General features: G+C 38.4%; 1 protein-coding gene across 2 annotated transcripts in view; it reads left to right on the top strand.

Moving 5' to 3' along the window:
• Kdm5b (lysine demethylase 5B) overlaps nucleotides 1-21214 on the top strand; it is a 70414-nt gene that overhangs the window by 26848 nt on the left and 22352 nt on the right. For both annotated transcript variants that reach the window (XM_057769451.1, XM_057769452.1), the window contains exons 5-14: nucleotides 3824-3958; nucleotides 4662-4758; nucleotides 6204-6313; nucleotides 9462-9620; nucleotides 10856-10975; nucleotides 13322-13480; nucleotides 15125-15306; nucleotides 16345-16507; nucleotides 18639-18758; nucleotides 20189-20383. In XM_057769451.1, the coding sequence (XP_057625434.1) occupies nucleotides 3824-3958; nucleotides 4662-4758; nucleotides 6204-6313; nucleotides 9462-9620; nucleotides 10856-10975; nucleotides 13322-13480; nucleotides 15125-15306; nucleotides 16345-16507; nucleotides 18639-18758; nucleotides 20189-20383 (1440 nt within the window). The remainder of the gene's footprint in view (nucleotides 1-3823; nucleotides 3959-4661; nucleotides 4759-6203; nucleotides 6314-9461; nucleotides 9621-10855; nucleotides 10976-13321; nucleotides 13481-15124; nucleotides 15307-16344; nucleotides 16508-18638; nucleotides 18759-20188; nucleotides 20384-21214) is intronic.

The following is a 21214-nucleotide window of genomic DNA, read 5'->3' as shown; positions in this document are numbered from 1 at the left end:
AAGTTTATATTAGAATAAATAAGATTATAAAGAAAATGCTTCTTACTGTCAAAAACAGCTAAAATCTGTATTTTAGTATAGGACTTGATTATTACGTATTTTTTAAAAATGGCATATGCTATTTCAAGCATCCCTGGTTGTCACAAAAAAGTGTGACCTGTGATTTAAGTGGGCTAACAGTTGCTGACTGGGATTTCCAGGGAGTGTCAGGTTTATAAAGGAGAGAGGACTTGATGTCGGAGGCCTTCATTCTCTCAGCAGTTTTGGGTAAATGCTGTAACACCGACCCCATATTTCAGGGCTCTGGTAGAAAGGAGTGTCAGTCCATTTGCATCGTTTGACATTCTGTTACTAGAGCAGTCGTCAGTCCTGTAACTGGAACTATTTCTGTGCAGTGGAAAGACTGATAGTTTCTCAGGTCAGAACAATAATAAAAATTCTATCTTAATCCTATAGACCAGTAACACCTAGAATGCTAAGTACTATATATTTTCATAGCATCTTTATTTTCTATTTTTTTTTTAAACTTCTTTTTAAGACTAAAAGTGGCTTGTCTGATAACTTCATACTCAGTTTTTTTTTTTTATTTTTGCATATTGGTGATCAAACAAGCTCCACCCATGCTACCTTACCACTGACTGTATCACCCAGTCTCCCAAGTTGGGATGTTGTTTGTGTGTAGCCCTTGCTGTTTTGTAATTTTAATTTAAACCAGGCAAGCCTTGAGCTCACAGAGATAATGCCTGTCTCTGCCTAAGTGATGGGATTATAGGTGCTGCCACACTTGGCTTTTATTTTGAGACAAGGTCGTCTGTGTCACAGACTGACCTCAACTTGTTGTATATCTAAGGATGACTTTGAATTTCTAACCATCTTGCCTTCACCTGCTAAGTGATGGGATCACAGCATGCACCTCCATTCTCAGTTCATACCATGCTGGAGATTCAACCCAGGTCTTTTATGCATATGAGACAAGCATTCTATTGATGGAGCTTCACCCCAATCCCTCTCTCCATTTAAAAATGTTAAAGCCAGGTGGTGGCACATGGTGGCAGAGGTAGGTGGATCCTGAGTTCAAGGCCAGCCTGTTCTACAAGAACTAGTTACAGGACAACTAGGACTGTTACACAGAGAAACCCTGTCTTGAAAAGCAAACAAAACAAAACAAAAAATGTATGTTAGCCGGGCAGTGGTGGCGCACACTTTTAATTCCAGCCCTTGGGAGGCAGAGGCAGGAATATCTCTGAGTTTGAGGCCAGCCTGGTCTACACACCAAGTTCCAGTACAGGCTCCAAAGCTATAGAGAAACTCTCTCTTGAAAAAGCAAAACAAAAAGTATGTTAGTGTTTAGTCAGCCTTGGATGATGTCATTCATTTTGAGACAATGTTTTACTGTATGAGTTTATTGTTGCTTCAGCAAAACACCCAACCAAAGCAACTTGGACAAATTTGAGTTTATGGTCCATTTTGGCAGGAAAGCATGGTCTCAGAAGCATAAAATATCTGTTCACTTTGTATCTGCAATCAAGAAACAGATAAAAATGCTCTTGCTTAGCTGAATGGTTGTGGCGCACACCTTTAATCCCAGTACTTGGGAGGCAGAGTTTGAGGCCAGCCTGGTGTACAAGAGCTAGTTACAGAACATGCTCCAAAGCTACAGAGAAACCCTGTCTCAAAAAACAAAACAAACAAACAAACAAACAAAAAATGCTCTTGCTTATGTTGCTTTTTCCCTTTATGCCTCCTGGTAGCCCCTGCCCATGAGTTGGGTGCTATCCACAGTTAGTGTGCTTTTTCCTACCTTAATTAACCAAATCTAGAAAACCCTTTACACAATGCCCAGATGCTTGTCTCTCAGGTGATGCTAAAATCCTCTCAAGTTGGCTGTATTAACCATCGCAGTATGTATCCTGGTCTGTCCTTGGACATGTGTTTCTTCAGCCTTCCAAGTGCTGGGATTGTAGTCGTGGACCATGTACTAGATTAGCCTCTCTTTTGTAGTTACATTTTATAAATAGCTGCCCCATAATGATTAACTTTTCTTTGTTTGAATCCTCCTATGTGTGGAGGTTCAATGAGTAAGGGAAAGAAGATCTTAGCTAAATTATGAGTTGCAGCATTTTAGAAACTTGTTAGTTGCCTTGTTTACAAAGTAAGTGCTTGTTTACAAAAAGCACTTAAAAGCTGCTGTGTTTGTAATCCTAGCACACCAGAAGTTAAGGCAAGGGAATATTGCCTTTTTATAAAAGCCTAGGCTTGTGTAGTAAGGTAAGTAAACAAGGAATAGGGATTTCAAGATTGATTTCATAAACATTGTATGTATAACTCAAGTGTTTGTTTTAACCTACTATATACCAATATATTCTAATTACTGATGCATATTCCTTGTAGAAAGTTTTTCTAAAAAAGGCTGAGGATTGTCGCTCAGTTGGGAGAATGGTTGTCTGCTGTCATGGTGGCACATGCACTCAGACATGGGCAGGAGAATCAGAAATTCAAGATTATTGTTGGTTATACAGTGAATTCACAGTCAACTTGGGCTGCATGAGACTGAGTCTCAAAGGCCAAAAAAAGTGTCCAGGCATAATGGAACACAGCCTTGCTCTTGCATCACCATGTTTTCTGAAAGCCCTAAAGGAGAGTGGCTGTCTCTGTGGGATAAGGTGATTATGGTATAATGATATCAACCACCTCTATTCCTACTTCTCAAGAAGACGTAAAGTGTGTGTTAGTTGTAAGACCAATGTGCTTGAGATGGTATGGTGGGACTCTTCATGCTGGGCCAGGAAACAGGCATAGATGCTAATTAGAACAGGTCTGTAAGTTGACCCTTTGATCAACATTTTCTCCAGATAGACACCAACTACTAAAGGCCATACAGCCTCCCAAAATAGTGCTATGGGGGGAGGGGGGAGCCAAGTATTACAAACATAGGAACCCATGGGGACATTTTTACATCTGATGTTATAAGAATGGTATTTTCCTTTTTGAAACAGAATCTCACTATGATGCCTTGGCTGGCCTGGAACTCACTGTGTAAACCTGGTTGGCCTATAGAGATCAACCTACTACCTCTGACTCCTGATTGCAGAGATTAAAGAGGCCCTGCAAAAATCAAATGTTTTTCTGTGAATTATCTATTAATCTTTGTCATGAATATATAATGAGGTAAATGAAAATCCTAGAAAGACCACTTTATATAGTCAGAGGACCTATTTTCTCAACTCAGGGTAATTTTGATTATAGCGCTGTTAGTCATATCAGGTCATGTCAGAGTCTGCAGGATTATAAAAATCGAGAAAAAATTATTAAATTCATGAGGTAATTCTTTTTGTTTTGTATGTTTGAGACAGGTTCTCACTAATTGCCTAGAGTCTTTCAGCTTCAACTTTCTTGAGTACTGGGATTACAGATGTGCGCCGCCATGCCTGGCCTGCCATGGCTTTTTAAACCTGAGGAGATAAAGCACTTGAATAAATCTAAGTCATGCTGTTGATGTAAGAAAAAAAGAAAATTAAACATTTAAATGTGTGTATGATATTTTAGATTTGACTTCATATTTCTTTAGATGTTTTAGCTACAGTAGTGGTGGTGCCTTTAATCCTAGCGCTCTGGAGGCAGAGGAAGGCAGATCTCTTGAGTTTGAGGCCAGCCAGGTCTACCGAAGTGAGTTCCAGGACAGCCATGGCTGCTACACAGAGAAACCATGTAAAACCAAATTTTTTTTTGTTTGTTTGTTTTTGTTTTGAGATAGGTACACACGCACACACACACATTATGGTGGGAAGAAGAAAATTCATTAGTGCAACTGTTTTATTTGTAGTGTCTTCAGAAGCCTAACCTGACGTCAGATACAAAGGACAAGGAGTACAAACCCCATGACATTCCCCAGAGGCAGTCTGTACAGCCCTCAGAAACCTGTCCTCCAGCCCGCCGAGCAAAGCGCATGAGAGCAGAGGTCAGTACTTCCTGGGGTTGATTAGCATTTCTTGTGTTTAGTGTTGATAGCTATTTATCATTGACTTTCTCTCTTCTGTAAGTGCTTTGTAGTTTTTAACCTTGGTATTGTCAAAGGGATACTTCACACTGTTGGGTTTTTACACCAGCGAGGGGGATGGTGTGTTTACAAAGTGGAAAGAATGGAAGCACTCATTCTGTGTTGCCTGGGAAGCTGCTTAGTTGTTAGTCAGAACTGAACAAACAGCTGTGCAGAATATGTGGCCCAGGCTAGCCCGTGATCCCTGTCTTTAAAAAGACGAAGAAGAAGAAGAGTAAAAAAGTCATTGACAATTGTGGAAGCAAAGTTTCTACAAATATTGATAGACCTTTGAGGAGGTTGGCAAAATTTTAGAAGTTGATGAAATTGTGATGTTTTTATAATTGTTTCAAGTTTGGTAATAATCAAAGCTTAAAGCAAAGCTTCTAAATGAAAATAAGGTCTTGTTATGTTATTTTCATTTTGTATAGTAACACAGCTAATTTTGATTTCAATTGTTTTTTCTGTTCCTCCACAAAACCTGTATTATTGGAGAATATTCTTTTTAGTTTGTGTATAAAAGTAATTTCAGAAATAGGATATTCTAAGAGGAGAACAAGGTGTCTTCTGAATTACTAACTAGTAACAAATAGAAGAAAATGTTAATATATGACAATATTTTTAGGCTATGAATATTAAAATAGAACCCGAAGAGGCAACAGAAGCTAGGACTCATAATCTGAGACGTCGAATGGGTTGTCCAACTCCAAAATGTGAAAATGGTAAGAAAGTTTATCCATGAATAAGAAAGAAAAAGTAAAAATGATGGCAATTATTTCTTTTGTCACCTTGCTGGTTTTGAGAAACAAAATCTTACTATATTGTCTTTATTTTCACAATTAACGAGCCAGTAGGATGAAAATGGAAAAATAAGCGTATTTGGAATATAGATGCTGCTTTGAAATGTAGTTCCAATAAATCACTTAAAGGATGAGTTGAAAAGTGTAGATTCCTTTTTATTTCAAGCCAGGGAGAGACTTTATCTAATTTGAAGTTCAGCTGATAATGCTTACATGGCTGTCACTTGATAGAGGCTTTGAGAGAGGTGTTGAGAGATGTGTTGTTTTCCGTGCTTTCTTTTCCCATCCTCTTTTTTCTCTCTTGCACTTCCTCTCTCTCTCTCTCTCTCTCTCTCTCTCTCTCTCTCTCTCTCTCTCTCTCTCTCTCTAAAGATCTTCTGTGTATTCTTGCCTGACCTCAAACTCTTCAGCCATGACCCTCCCTGCTTCTGTCTCCCAAGTGCTGGCATTATGGGAATATGCCACCAGACCTGGCTAGAGGCACATTTGTAGTTCACATAGGATAAGTTCTATTTTGCATGCAGTGCTAAAATGAGCTCTTCATAGACATTAATGTGTTAGCGAAAAAGCAACATAATATAGTGGGAAATAAACAGCTGTGAATCTGAGTCCTGGCTCAACCTATAACTAGTTGTATAGAGACTTAAAATTCTTTAAAGATTTTTTTATTTATTTGTTATAGTGTTCTGCCTGCATGTATGCCTGCAGGCCAGAAGAGGGCACCAGATCTCATTATGGATGATTATGAGCCATCATGTGGTTGCTGGGACCTCTGGAAGAACAGCCAGTGCTCTTAATCGCTGAGCCATCTCTCTAGCTTCTAGAGATAATTCTTATGTTCTTTGTGATGGTTTTGTTGTAAATGAATCACTTGATAGTTCAATACTTGATTGCTCAGTTTAACCAAAATTTCCAGGTTTTGGAAACAGGAAATCATCTTAGATTATAAAGCCAGGCGGTGGTGGCGCGTGCCTTTAATCCCAGCACTTGGGAGGCAGAGGCAGGCGGATCTCTGTGAGTTCGAGACCAGCCTGGTCTACAAGAGCTAGTTCCAGGACAGGCTCCAAAACCACAGAGAAACCCTGTCTCGAAAAACCAAAAACCAAGAAAAAAAAAAAAACCCAATTTTGAAGGCACACACACATGTAAACAGCGTATTCATAATAGAACTTACAGACTAGAATTTGAGGTCAGTTTGTATTTTATCCTACTCAGTATTGCGCTCTTGTAGGTGGTAATTAAAATGAAAACTAACATGGAATTTTGTATGGTTCATGCTGGGAGAGGAGTGAGAGGATGAGGTGGGCTGGGGGCAGACGTAAGTATAACACGTACAGAAAGAACTAACTTTGGGTTGCCTCCTATAGAGAAAGAAATGAAAAGTAATGTCAAGCAAGAACCCATTGAGAAGAAAGACTGCGTGTTAGAAAGTGAGAAGGAAAAGCCCAAGAGTCGGTCTAAAAAAGCCACCAATGCTGTGAGTGACACTTAACCTTTCTCTACCCCATTTTCTTTTCCTCCTTTGATTACTTGCTTTTTTTTTCTTTTGAAACAGGATCTCTTCATATTCAAGGTGGCCTTGGATTTGTAATTCTGTCCCAGCCTTATGAGTAGCTGGGATTGTAGAAGTCCACCATCTCTTCCTCCTTCCTTCTCACTCTGGTGGGGATCAAACTTAGGGACTTGCACTTGGCAAGCACTCTGCCACTGAGCTACATACCCAGCTCTGGGAAATGAACAGCATATTTTATATGTAACTCAGACCTTGTATATACTACACAAGTACTCAACGACTGAACTTCATCCCTAGCCTATATTCCCCTGCCCCCCTTTCGATAATCCCTATATCTATAAGCATATACTATGTACATTACTTAGTATCGGTTAACTTAATATCAACAAAGGAAAGATATTTTAATGTCTGTTTAATCAATTTATTCATTTTTTAGATTATTTATTTATTATGTATACAATGTTCTGTGTGTTTGCCTGCAGGCCAGAAGAGGGCACTAGACCTCATTACAGATGGTTGTGAGCCACCATGTGGTTGCTGGGAATTGAACTCAGGATCTTTGGAAGAGCAGGCAATGCTCTTAACCGCTGAACCATCTCTCCAGCCCCTGTTTAATCAATTTATAAGTAAGGAGATAACCGGATTCTAGTCAGCATTGGCAGTTACGATTTTTCTGGAATTTGTTCAGCTCATACTGGATAGTAACGAAGAACATTGAACGGTTCACAAATCATTAGCCTACCTGCTGATGGGCTGAAGGGTAGATCAATAGTCAAATTTATGTTTTGTACCTCTTAACTAGCAAGGGTGAAAAGGAACAAGAAGTGAGGAAGCAAAGGAAAGGAGGCATCGGGGGTAGGGCTTTGGTAGATTGAGAGCTGGAGACTTTAACCCTCATTTGGAACGTTTGTTGAAAGTCATGCTTATGCTAGAAGTGGTGACTCCTCCTGCAATCCTGATACTGGAGGCTGAGGCAGAAGGATTGCTAAGAGTTCAGACTCTAACATGGGTTACAGAGTTGAATTTGTCTCCAAAAGACAAACAGAATTTCACCTGTGTAAAAAAAAAAATTTGACCTTCCCTGAAAGATCCTGACAGTAGTGTCTTTAAATTGGAAATGATCTCACTATTCCTTTTCTTCCATACCACAAGAAATACAGTAAGAAAATGTGTGGAGTTCAGATTTTTTTCCCTGTGATTATAAACAGATTTAACAAGTTAGACTTCATGTTAGTTGACGTCTCAGCTTTCTGTTAGTATGTTATTAATATTAGATTTGGGGAAATAGATACCATAATAAAATATCATAGATTCCATATTTTAACAATTTTTGCAGTTCTGCAGGATATAAACTCAAGGCATTGGCCAATACATCTTCTACTGATTGAATGTGTATGTGTGTGTGTGTGTGAAAGAGAGAGAGACAGAGACAGACAGACAGACAGGCAGACAGACGGGCCATGGGGGCGGGGGAGTGCGAGAAAGAGTTCAGCCTGTATGTAACTAGTGCTTTACCTTTGGGTATTTGGAAAAAAAAATTATTTTCTGGTCTCTCTTTTAGGGGGTGTGGGGAGGTTCATGATCTTGAGCTTGTGTTTAAGTTCTGTTTACCTTGAAGTACTGGGATCATAGTTTGCATCACCAGCAGGGGGTACTAATCTTAACTCTAGAATTGAATTCTAGTAATAGGAGTGGTTTTTGTTTGTTATTTTTTTGAGTCAGGGTTTGTTTGTGTAACCCTGGCTGTCGTGGATCTCTCTTGTAGACCAGGTTGTCCCCAGACCCAGAGATATACCTGCCTCTGCTTTGTTTTTTACTTTACTCTTTTGTGCTGTGGTCTTTTGGATGCCCAGGCTGTCATTGAAACCCTAGATCTCCTGTCATAGCTTTCTTTTTTTTTTTTTTTTTTTTTTTTTTTGGTTTTTCGAGACAAGGTTTCTCTGTGGTTTTGGAGCCTGTCCTGGAACTAGCTCTTGTAGACCAGGCTGGTCTCGAACTCACAGAGATCCGCCTGCCTCTGCCTCCCGAGTGCTGGGATTAAAGGCGTGCGCCACCACCGCCCGGCCTGTCATAGCTTTCTTGTGTCGTGATTACAGGCATCTTCTACTATTCTTCCAGAATATTTGTTAATATCATTAATTGCTTGACTAAAAATTTATTACCTATGGAGATTATCTTAAACTTAACCAAATATTGACTGTTTATACCAAAAAATATTTTGGAGAGAAAACTTGAAGATCACAGTTCAGAATGTTATACTTCTTATAGAAGGTATAGCATTTTTATTTAAACTGTATATGGGTTGCAGAGAAGGCTCATTAGGTTAAAGACACTTACAACAAACTTGATCAGACTTTATTATCTGGAACTCACGTGGTAGAAGAAACTTCTGAATTTTACATGTGGACTGTGGTATGCATACACAGATACACATATTCCCAAAAATGTGTTAAGATTGTGTGTGTGTGTGTGTGTATGTGTGTGTGAATATACAACCCCATGTGGGTTGGCACATGACTATCTGGTAGAATACTTGCCTAGTAGTAGCATGCTTGTGAATGGAAACTTAATTCCTCAACAGCTTGAAAACAAGGTGTCGTGATGCACACCTGTAATCCCAATACTTAAAGTGGAGTCAATTCAAGGTTATCCTTAACAAAGCAACTAAGAGGCCACTTAGTTAACATAAAATGAAAAAAGAATCCACAAAATTATTGTAAGGAAGGCTGCTTGTTGGTTCCTGGCTGCCTAGCTAGCTTAGACCCAAAATAACCACATAGAAACTGTTTTAATTAAAACACTGCTTGGCCCATTAGCTCTAGCTGCTTATTGGCAAACTCTTACATATTAATTTAACCCATTTCTATGAATCTGTGTATAGCCATGTGACAGTGACTTACCGGCTAAAGAACCCAGTGCTCTATCGCTTCTCTCTGACTCCACCCTTCTTCCTCCCAGCATTCAGTTTAGTTTTCCCCTCCTAGCTAAGTTCTGTCCTGCTATAGGTCCAAAGCAGTTTCTTTATTCATTAATGGTAATCACAGCACACAGAGGGAAATCCCACATCACAAAATCACACTCCTTTGTTTTATATTTATTTCCTTTGCTGTAGGTGGACCTGTATGTATGCCTCTTATGTGGCAGCGGCAATGATGAGGACCGGCTCCTCCTATGTGATGGCTGTGATGACAGTTATCATACCTTCTGCTTAATTCCCCCTCTCCATGATGTTCCTAAGGGAGACTGGAGGTGTCCTAAGTGTTTGGCTCAGGTAAGAATTAATGACTGAGAAATAAAATTGTTTTTGGAACATTTTTCTTTGCCTGTGGGTTTTAATTTTAACAATAATAAAGTCCATGAACAAAACTAGGCTTAGAAGTGAATAGGAGTCAGTGATAGTGGAGCACACAAGTTCACCAGTGACAGGGTCTCTGCTGAGCCTGAAGCACATTCATTTGCTTAAGAGTGGCTTGACAGGAGCTTCAGGGATCTGCCTTTCTCCATTACTCTTCCCACCAAGCACTGGGGCAAGAATTTTGGGTTCTCAGGATATAGATTCAGGTCCTTATGCTTGTGTGGCAGGTACTTCATTGACAGGGTCATCTCCTTAGTCCCAGACATTATTGTTTTAAACAAATGGAAATATATTAAACAACTAATTTTAGTAATTTGTTTTTTATCTTAAATATTTTTGATGTAGTATATATGTAGTGCTGATATTTTAACAAAATGTAACAGAATTCTTTTTTATCCTTAGGAGGAAGTACTTAATCATTGTAATGTTATGTTTTGTGTTAGAATTACATATAACACTAAGAAGTTTTTTATTATGCTGCTTAGTTCTAAAGGTCCTGAAGGATTTCTGTACAGCCATTGTGTCACATGAGATGGCTCCACAGGACAGGTTATTATGGGATGCGGAAAGGGTCCATGGTGTTAAAATTTAAAATGTTCAGAACTTACAAATGAGTCTGATAATCAAATATGGACTGCATTATGTAGGGGAGTTTTATATTGCCTCTGTTAACTTAGTACTTTTTTTTTTTTTTGTTTGGTTTTGATCACAGCATTATTTGGTTACCATTAAATGTTCCGGTCTGAAATTTATTTTGTTTCCATCTGATTATTTCTATTTTGATATATTTTATAGTTTAAATTCTTGAATATTATTCCTCTCATTTTTAGTACTGAAGACATTTGATCCTGAAAGCAAATCAAAGTTAAAAAATTAAGATGGCAAACATACAATAAATAAGTTACCTACCGCGGGAAAAAAAAAATTAAGATTGTTAAAGCATACCTTAATTTCTCAGTACCAAATAAAAGTTATTTACTAACTGGAACAATCTCATTCTTTAAACATATTAATTTTTCTAATGAAGACCTAATAGAATGAAAAAAAATCTTAAATCTTAAAAAAAAAAAATTATCCTTGTGACTATTGGCTAGATACACTTGGTGTTTTCAAATGCCACCTAGAACACTAATTTTCTTTTTCCTATGCAGGAATGTAGCAAGCCACAAGAAGCATTTGGCTTTGAACAAGCAGCAAGGGATTATACTCTCCGTACATTTGGGGAAATGGCAGATTCATTTAAATCTGACTACTTCAACATGCCAGTCCATGTATGTAGACTTATACTAATTTGGTTTAGGATTTTTAAATTTTTGTTATTAATTGGTTTACTTTTGTGTGTTTTGGGGGGACTTAGACAACAATGTGCACATGGAAATCAGAGATGACTTGTGGGAGTTGTTTTCTCCTATTTGTGTTCTAGGGATTGAACACAAGTCACTAGGTTTGGCACCATGTGTCAAGACATGTTACTAAGTTGTGATTTTTTAAAAATGTATTTGTTTTGATTTTGTGTGCATTGGTGTACATGTATCTCTGTGAGGGTGTCTGATCTTGAAGTTTTACAGACAGGTGGGTATTGGGAATTGAACTTGGATCCTCTAGAACAGCTAGTTTTCTTAACTGCTGAGCCATCTCTCAGGCCCACTAGACTGTGATTTAAAATTTATTTTATGTTACTTTTCTGGGATTGGGTCTCAATTCTGTAGCCTGAGCTAGCTTGGAATTCCCTGTGTGGACCAAGCCAGCCTTGAACTCTTGAATCCCTGTGCCTCTCTCTACCTCCCAAATGCTGGATTAAAGGGAGCACTCCCACACCTGAGTTAGATAATGAAGAAAAAAGAGTTAATCGAGATACTTTAGACAGCTTCTCTGCAACTCTATTACTGGTGAAGAAAAGCTCCATTCATTGAAACCATAAGGACATGAATAAATTGCACTTTGGCAGCCATTGTACAGAAGGAAACTTTCTTTCCTTTTTCCTTTTTTCTTTTTTTTCTTTTTGAGCCAGGGTTTCCTCTGAGTGTAGCTCTGGCTGCCTTGGAACTCACTTTGTAAATCAGATTGGCATTGAATTCACAGAGATTCGTCTGCCTCTGCTTGTCAAGTACTGAGATTAAAGGTGTGCACCACCACCATCCAGGTTGAAGTTTTATTTGACTCCTTATGCATTTAATATTTTCCTATATATTTGCATAATAGTCATGTTTTTATACTATTTTATATAGTATTATATATATAATACTGGATTTTATTTTACCTAAAAGCTTGAAGACACTAAGGTTCAGACATATAAGTTCTTTGCCTCTACTAAGAATAGTTCCTTGACACTTTGATAGCTTTATTATGTTGTTGGATGTGCTGAGGCAATGATTTTTTTGTTTATATTCTGCAATTTCTTATTCTACTACAATCTTTTTAGGTTTATTTATTGACATGGGAGTAATTTGCTTGCAGGTATGAATGTGTACAACATCTGTATGCTTGGTGCCTATGGAGGTCAGAAGAGGGCATTGGATCCTCTGGATCTAGAGTTACAGATAGTACACGTGGGTGCTGGGAATCAAACCAGAATCTGCGAGAGCAACAAGTACTCTTGATCACCAAAATTTTTCTTCAGCCTTATTTTTTAATTCATGTTTATTGTCTGTATTACTTTCAGCCAGGTTTAGTCAAATAATGTGCTTAAAAAAAAGTTGGGTGTTAAATTTCTCAAAACAAGTTTATTTCAGATTATTAAAAAAGAGAAGAACAAAAAACCAAAATAGGTCCTTTTCCTTTCTTTGAAGGCCTCTTTGTAGTTGTGGTTGGGTTCATGATCAACTAATATGAATTTTTTTTTTTTAATTTCATGGTTTTTGTTGGGTTGTTTTTTAAAAAAATAATTTTTATTTTATGTGTATTGGTGTTTTGCCTTCATGTTTGTCTGATCTTGTAGTTACAGACAGTTGTCAGCTGCCATGTGGGTGCTGGGAATTGAACCCCGGTCTTCTGGAAGAAAAGTCAATGCTCTTAACTGCTGAGCTATCTCTCCAACCCCATATTTATTTGTGTTTACATCACAACCAAAGTTTCTTCTCCCGCCTCCGCTCCCATCTATCTACCCCCACTCCTCCTGTTTCTCTTTAGATATGGGCAAGTCTCCCATGGATATCATCTAGCCTAGTTGCTGTGAGACTAAGTACTTCTATTAGGGCTGGATGAGGCAATCTGGTAGGAGAAATAGCTCCCAAGAGCAGGCAACAGAGTCAGAGACAGCCCCTGCTTTTAGTGTTAGTGGTCTTAACAATAAGACCCTGTTACACAACTCTAACATATGAAGAAGGCCTAAGTTGTTCCCATGCAGGCTCCCTGGTATTTTGTTCAGTTTCCGAGCCCCTGTGAGCCCAAATTAGTTGGTAACATGGATTCTTAATCAGTACTTAACAGTTCTTAATAAAATTTATTTTAGAAAACAGAGTTGTTGTCTGAATTTCTCGAGTCACCTGTGGGAAATTATGGACAGATTTTTTTCCTTAGCATGTTAACCTGTGATTCCCATCTCTTAGCCAGTCATTAACAATTTGTCATTGTCAATGAACGGAAAAACCATTCTTTGAATTTCCTTGTGCTTCCAGATGGTTCCTACAGAACTGGTGGAGAAGGAGTTTTGGCGACTGGTAAGCACTATTGAAGAAGATGTCACTGTGGAGTATGGAGCTGATATCGCTTCAAAGGAGTTTGGCAGTGGCTTTCCTGTACGAGATGGGAAAATCAAGGTTTCTCCTGAGGAAGAGGTAGGCTCTGACTGTACGAACTTGAAGTGTGAGGTGTAGCTCTACATCTAAAGGGCAGAATACTGGAGTGGCAACATCCTCAGTGTAACAATTGAAAGTCCGTGCAAGTGCCTTGGGAAGTATATGTTGAAATTCTGTTTTGTTAGCTTAAGTATTTATAATTACTCTCAGCACAGTTTTAATTACTGGATTTTTAAGTAATTCAAGAAAAATTAAGTCCTTAAAATCCTAGTCCTGATTATGTGCTACAGAACGGTGATGCTGGAACATTATTACCACCTTTCCTTCTTTAAAAATTGAGTTCTTACTTAACTTTAATGTTTATAAGTTTCCATTGTAGTTGACTCCTATGGCCAAACTATTTTTATATCTGTTCTGTGGGCAGTCAGATTTTAAATGTATGCATATGTGTGGTGTTCATTTTATATTTTACATACACACGGAAGAGTATATAATCATGTGTCCAGCTTGATGAGTCTTCACACGGGTAACCAGCCCTAGAACAGGAAAACAGGATATCCTAGTGTGATGCTCCCTCCCTGCTCTTCATCCCACTTCCCTCTTCCGGGACAGTCACTATTACACTATCCCAACTCCTCGCTAATGAGGTAGATTAGTTTGCCTGGTTTTGAACTCATGTCTTCCTTCATGTTTTAAACTTCATGCTCAGTTCTCCTATATCCTAAAACAAAACAAGGGCAGTTGTGTGTGTCTATAAAATTCAAGTCCACTTATTTAAGGTCCTAACCAGATGCCATATAGAGTTGGAGGTCATCCTACTTTGACCTTAAGTTCTTCATTTTATTTTAAAGGAGCTCTGTGGTTGTTTTTGTGTGGTTTGATCTGGCTTTTGGGGAGGGGGTTGTTTGTTTCTTGAGACTGGTTCCTTTGTGTGACAGCCCTAACCCTAGCTGCCCTGGAACTAGCTCTGTAGACTATGGTGGCCTCAAACTCACAGAGATCCGCCTGCCTCTGCCTCCTGAGTGCTGGGATTAAAGGCCTGTACCACCATAGTCCAGCTTGTTTTTGTTTTTTGTTTTTTTGGTTTCTCTGTGGCTTTGAAGCCTGTCCTGGAACTAGCTCTTGTAGACCTGGCTGGCCTCGAACTCCCAGAGATCCGCCTGCCTCTGCCTCCCAAGTGCTGGGATTAAAGGCGTGCGCCACCACCGCCTGGCTTAGCTTGTTTTGTTTTTTGAGGAAATATTTCTCTGTGAAACAGACATGGCTATTCTGGAACTCACTCTGTAAATCAGACTGACTTCCAGTTGATAGAGATCCACCTGCCTCTGTGTTCTGAGTACTGGGATTAAAGGCAGAGCTGTAGGAGCTCTTTAGACAACGCTTAGCAATGGAATTCTAGGGGCTGGAGAAGTGACTCAGCAATTTTAAGAGCACTTGCTTCCCTTCTAGAGGACCTGGGCTGTTTCCTGCACCCAGGTCAAGTTGCTCACAATTGCCTGTGTTTGTCTCTAGCTAAAGAGTATTTGATGTCCTTTTTTGTCCTCCTTTAGTCATTGCATACATGTATACCATACCAATATAATAAATATAAAAAAACAAGAAAGGAAAAAAATAAACATTTCTAAAAAGTTAGCATGGTACAAATATAACTTTATCACCTTTTTTTTTTCTGGCTCATTTTAGGAGTATCTTGATAGTGGCTGGAATTTGAATAATATGCCAGTGATGGAGCAGTCTGTCCTTGCTCATATTACTGCTGATATATGTGGCATGAAACTCCCTTGGTTGTATGTGGGCATGTGCTTTTCTTCCTTCTGTTGGCATATTGAAGACCACTGGAGCTATTCAATCAACTACCTTCACTGGTGAGAAATTTTATATGGAGCCTATGAGCAGTGTGTTAGCTGAATAGGAAATTTCCCTCTTTCAGGTATGAGTTGCCTGTGTCTGAAGGTAATGGGTTCTTTTTAATTTAGCTTCTATTAGATTATATTTACTATCTAGTTTTATCAAGTATAGGTTGTTTCTAGGAATAGTATAGTTTTTATCTGAATTCCGTAAAGTGTTCACTAACAAGTTAAAGCACCATGTAGCTTTTATTGGTGCAGGAAATCTCACTTGGTAGTCATGGTAACCCATATATTCCTTTGGGACTATCAGTTTCCTTTTGTTGTGCTGAAGTCTGAAATATAATACTTAGACCTCTGTAATCCCTGTAGACTTTTGAACTTCACTGTTTAAACTTTTCACCCAAAAGCCATTTTTCTCTACATCTGTTTCCATCTCCCCTATTTCTTATACTTCGAAGTACTAAAATATTTTAAAATCCATAGCTCACTCTCTTTGAGGATGTATCACAAGAGAGAGAGCGCTGGCATATGAATATGCAACGCGGTTCTGCTTTCCTAGGCGATTGCCCCAGATGTTACAGGAAGATGATGTTTATCAGACCTCACAGGGATGGCACAGATTAATTGGTTGACAATTTAAAGTGCTTTGAAGAATAAGAGCTCTTTAGAAATGCTAATTGCCTTATTTGTATTTGATTTAAACCTTTTCCAGCAGAATGGGCAAGGGAAAAGGAAACTGGAAGGCTGCCATTCTTTCTCAGTTGATGAAGGAAGTTGTGGAAACCATGTATTCTCTAGCAAATGTGATTCTTTATATTAGAAACTCTAGATGTCTGCATTTTGTCAAGTGGGATCTGGGATGATGATGTCCTCAGATGCAAAGTCTTGAAGGGAAAATGCACTACATACGATCCACTACATTTCTAATGTTATGTCTTTGATTTGGACATTCGTTTGTAGCTCACTCTTACAGAACAAGATTAGAAAAATGTGAATTGCTTAACTTTGTGTGTTGGTATTACAAATCGATTGACTTTTATAATCTGTTTCTAGGGGTGAGCCAAAAACCTGGTATGGAGTTCCAGGATATGCTGCAGAGCAGCTAGAAAATGTAATGAAGAAACTAGCTCCAGAGCTGTTTGTGTCCCAGCCAGATCTCCTCCACCAGCTGGTGACCATCATGAACCCCAATACTCTGATGACTCATGAAGTGCCTGTATGTCCTGATTTAACCCTCCTGCTACTCCACTTATTCCCTACTTCTCTATTACTCTTTTTCTTCTTTTCTTTTTAAATAGTGTTTTTATAATATAACTTGATAATAGAAGGTGCTTTTTAATGCTGTATAGCACTAATCCAGTAGCCCAGGTACTAAGACAACATAAACTTATTTGTTGTAGTTAATATGTAGATAGTGAACACACATGCTTTGCAAATGAGCACAGTACTTTTCAGTGTACAGATCAGCATAGTTTTAGGTTGCATAGCCACTACCACTAATGGTTTCTGTACTATAAATTTTGTTCATAGCTTCAGTCAACAAAAATGTAAGAAATAGTTACTTACAAATACAAAATAGTTTATTAAGAAAATGGTTAAGGCCGGGCGTTGGTGGTGCACGCCTTTAATCCCAGCACTCGGGAGGCAGAGGCAGGCGGATCTCTGTGAGTTCGAGACCAGCCTGGTCTACAAGAGCTAGTTCCAGGACAGGCTCCAAAACCACAGAGAAACCCTGTCTCGAAAAACAAAAAACAAAAAAAAAGAAAATGGTTAGTTTCTGTTACAGTTAGATCAAAACTCCAATTTTAAAATTTTTTAAAAATATTGATAAATTTGGTTTGTATGTGTTTTGTATGAGTGTTTTTATGTGCTTTATGCACATGAGGAATCTGAAGGTCAGAAGAGATATCAGATCCCCTGGAACACGACTTAACAGGTGGTTGTGAGCTGTCACGTGGGTGCTGGAAACTGAATTCCCACCCAGTTTCCAACGCTTGCTGTCTTGTTTCTACCTAAAAGAATAATTTGGGGGGCTGGAGAGTTGGCTCAGTGGTTAAGAGCATTGCCTGCTCTTCCAAAGGTCCTGAGTTCAATTCCCGGCAACCACATGGTGGCTCACAACCATCTGTAATGAGGTCTGGTGCCCTCTTCTGGCCTGCAGACATACACAAAGACGGAATATTGTTTGTATAAATAAATAAATATTTTAAAAAAAAAGAAAGAAAGAATAATTTGGTTGGAATTTTTTTCAGTGTAATGTTTATCTAATAAGCTCAGGTCCCCGGCCAGGCAATGGTGGCACATGCCTTTAATCCCAGCACTTGGGAGACAGAGGCAGGCGGATCTCTGTGAGTTTGAGACCAGCCTGGTCTACAGAGCTAGTTCCAGGACAGGCTCCAAAACCACAGAGAAACCCTGTCTCAAAAAACCAAAAAAAAAAAAAAACAAAAAAAAAACAAAAAAAAAAACAAACTCAGGTCCTGGATTTAATTCCCAGCACTCCATAAAGAAGAGGGAACAATGAATCTTATTTAATCTCATAATCTTATTTTTGAATGATTAATCAAAGTGTCATACTTGGTAGGACTATATTAATGGTGGTGCAGGGAACTGAACCTAGGGTCTTGGGATACTAGACGTACACACTGTCCTGGTACCACTTCTCAGCTAGAATTGGCTGTTTTTTACTGCTAATCCCCCTCCCTCCCGTTAAATATCTGTGGGTGTATGTGTTTGCCTGCATTTGGGTGTTGTTCCTCAGGGACCATCAGGCATGATGTTTCAGGATTTTAATATGAGGCTCATTAAGTATGTATTCATGGACTGTAATTTTAAAAATAATGATTGAATTATGAAACACCCATCATGTCTTCATTTTTAGTATTTTTCTTGTTGGATTTTTCCCATTTGTCAGAATTGGAATAATATAGGAGCTGGATTCAGGGCCTAGGATAATAAATGGATTAGTTATTCCTGGTCTGGAACCTGCTATACAGTCCAGACTAACTTCCAGTTCACAAGCATCTGCTTGTTTTGGCTTCATTCTTGCTGAACCTTAGGATCTTGTCTCTCAGATGGGGCCTTACTTGGTGTGTGAGCCCTATCTTCTGTTCAGACTAACTAGTGCAGTTATTGTGGTATACTCTCTAGCTTGTGGCAGAAGTTAGGTGATTGTACCACAATAACTTTTTTCTCCTCAGTTTTAATTGATAGAAGGTATATATGTACAAATGTATGTTTGTCCTGTCCTGTTTGTCTGGTGAGTCATATAATAGTTCATGTCTAAATTGTCTTTGAGAATGTTACTGTCAAACCTTAAAAAAATTTCTTCATTCTTGTCTCTGTAGGTTTATCGAACAAATCAATGTGCTGGGGAGTTTGTGATCACATTTCCAAGAGCCTATCACAGTGGTTTCAACCAAGGTTTTAATTTTGCCGAGGCTGTTAACTTCTGCACTGTTGATTGGGTATGCATTACAAATTTGAGCTTTCTCAAATCTATAGTTTTCCTGTGGAAATGGCTTTCACTGTTTTGAAAATTGTTGTGTATACTTGCTGCTCATCTGACTACTATGCAAGTTCTTTTCCAGTTTACAATGAGATAAGGTACTTTGTAACACCTTGTATGGCATTCAGACATGTATCCCATTGCTTATTTTAGTTGACATTACATTTCTTTTGTAGCAAGACCCCTTTCTCTGTTTTTTGAAGTGTGTATGTGTTTGTTTTTCTGCACATACACATGCACAGGCATGTACTTGGACCAGTAGAGGCCAGAGAAGGCATTATGTTTACAGACGGTTGTGACTAGTCTGACATGGTTGCTAGGAACTTTTTTTTAGGTTGTGCAAGTTTTAAATTAACTTTTTGTGGATAGAGTTTTGTTTTGTTTTCCAGTGTTGCCAAGCCTAACCCTGAACTCTTTGTTGCAAACCATTCTCCTACCTCAGGTTCTAGGGAACTTTTTAACTTGTAGCAGGACTCTTTCTGAAGAGCAATCTAAGGACTTAACAAGGCTGAAGTTTGTTAGAGATTACAGACTAGTAACAAATATTAGTAGAATTGGCTTAATTATCCACAATGCAAAAGTTCAATGACATGTTTATTTCAGTTCATTGCAGAGTTGAAATTTTATGTAACAAGATGTGTGATAAAATCTAGAGACTTGTAGCTTTCTGTTGTTTTGAGACAAGGTCTCTTAAAAATCTGATGTATAGTTGAGGATGTCCTAGAATTACAGATCTTCCTGCTTCTAGCCTACAAGAGCTGGAATTTAGGCATGTGCTGCCATCTAGTGCTTCTCTTGAAAAATAACATTCTTTCTTATTTTCCACCATACAGGGTTTTTTTTTTTTAAATATTTATTTATTATGCATACACTATTCTGTCTGCATGTATGCCTGCGGGCCAGAAGAGGGCACCAGACCTCATTACAGATGGTTGTGAGCCACGATGTGGTTGCCGAGAATTGAACTCAGGTCCTTTGGAAGAGCAGGCAATGCTCTTAACCACTGAGCCATCTCTCCAGCCCCCCATCATACAATTTTTGACTATTAATTGTCCACTGAAGTAAAGGAAGCCTAGGAGTTCAACACAGTTGTTTTAGGAAATGTACAAATATTTCCCATTAGACTCCACATTACTCACATTAACTCGTTGTCAGTACATTGTCATTTTTTTTCTTAACCAGTTTTCAACTTAGTTACCCAATGTGCCATATCTTTAAAGCACAAAAAAATGGGCCTTTGGGAATCTGAGTCTGGTTAGGGTTAATAAGGGGTAGGTATTTTGACCTAGATTGCATTATTTGGTAATATGATATATAGTAAGTCAAAAGTTTTTGGAAATTAAAAAAAAAAAGTGTGACTATGTCTAATTTCCTCTGCTTGTGACACAGCTACCATTGGGCCGCCAGTGTGTGGAGCATTACCGCTTGCTACACCGCTATTGTGTCTTTTCCCACGATGAGATGATATGCAAAATGGCTTCCAAAGCTGATGTACTAGATGTTGTAGTGGCATCGACTGTTCAGAAAGACATGGCTATTATGATTGAGGATGAAAAAGCTTTAAGGGAAACTGTGCGTAAATTGGTAAGGTTTTTGGAAATCCAGTTCCATGTCTCTGACTTACCAAAATTCTTGTACTTTACTGTGGTTTTAAGAAGCTTTTCCTTGCTTTCTAATTGACATGTAGTAATATTTTGTTTTAATTTGTATTGACTGTTTCATCATGTGCTTATTTTATCCCTTGTATCATCATCTGTGTAAAGTACCTTCAAATGGTTTGTCTGATTTAATTATAAAATTATATTATTACAATAGCGCTTCTCCCTTGTCTCTGTCTGTGTTTGTGTCTGTCTCTCTCTGTTTATCGCTCCCTTTCTTTGCTATACTAGTGTCTCCTGCATCCCGGGATGGTGTGTGGGCCTTGATCTTCCTGCTTCCACTTTTCAAGTGCTAGATTACAAGCTTGCCTCTTTTTTATTATATTTTATTATGTGTCCTTAAGATATTTTGTATAATTCAAAGCAAAAGTCACAAGGATTTTCTCTAGAATCTCATACTTTTAAATTTTCGTGGCCTGTATTTTTTTATAAAATACAGGTCTAAAGTGTTTTGGGTTTTTGTTTATTTTTGCATATGGATGTCCAGTTGTCTCTTCACAGTGTCTTAATTTTTATTTTCTCTGTTGAATTGCCTTGGTACCTTGGTTTTAAACCTATTAATCTAACCTATTGCTAATACTAAATGGTCTTTACTACTGTAATTTTCTTTTATAATTTAAATTTTATTTTTAATTACCAACATATGTGTATATGTCTGTGTGTGTGGAGTTTTGTGCATGTGAGGTCAGTACCCACACAGGTCAGAACAGGATGTCCAATAGCTTGGAACTGAAGTTACAGGCAGTTCTAAGCTCAG

Source organism: Chionomys nivalis, chromosome 5, assembly GCF_950005125.1.
Source record: "Chionomys nivalis chromosome 5, mChiNiv1.1, whole genome shotgun sequence".
Lineage (NCBI taxonomy): Eukaryota > Metazoa > Chordata > Mammalia > Rodentia > Cricetidae > Chionomys > Chionomys nivalis.
Note: the sequence above shows the minus strand (reverse complement) of the source record. Positions and strands in the feature narration are given on the sequence as shown.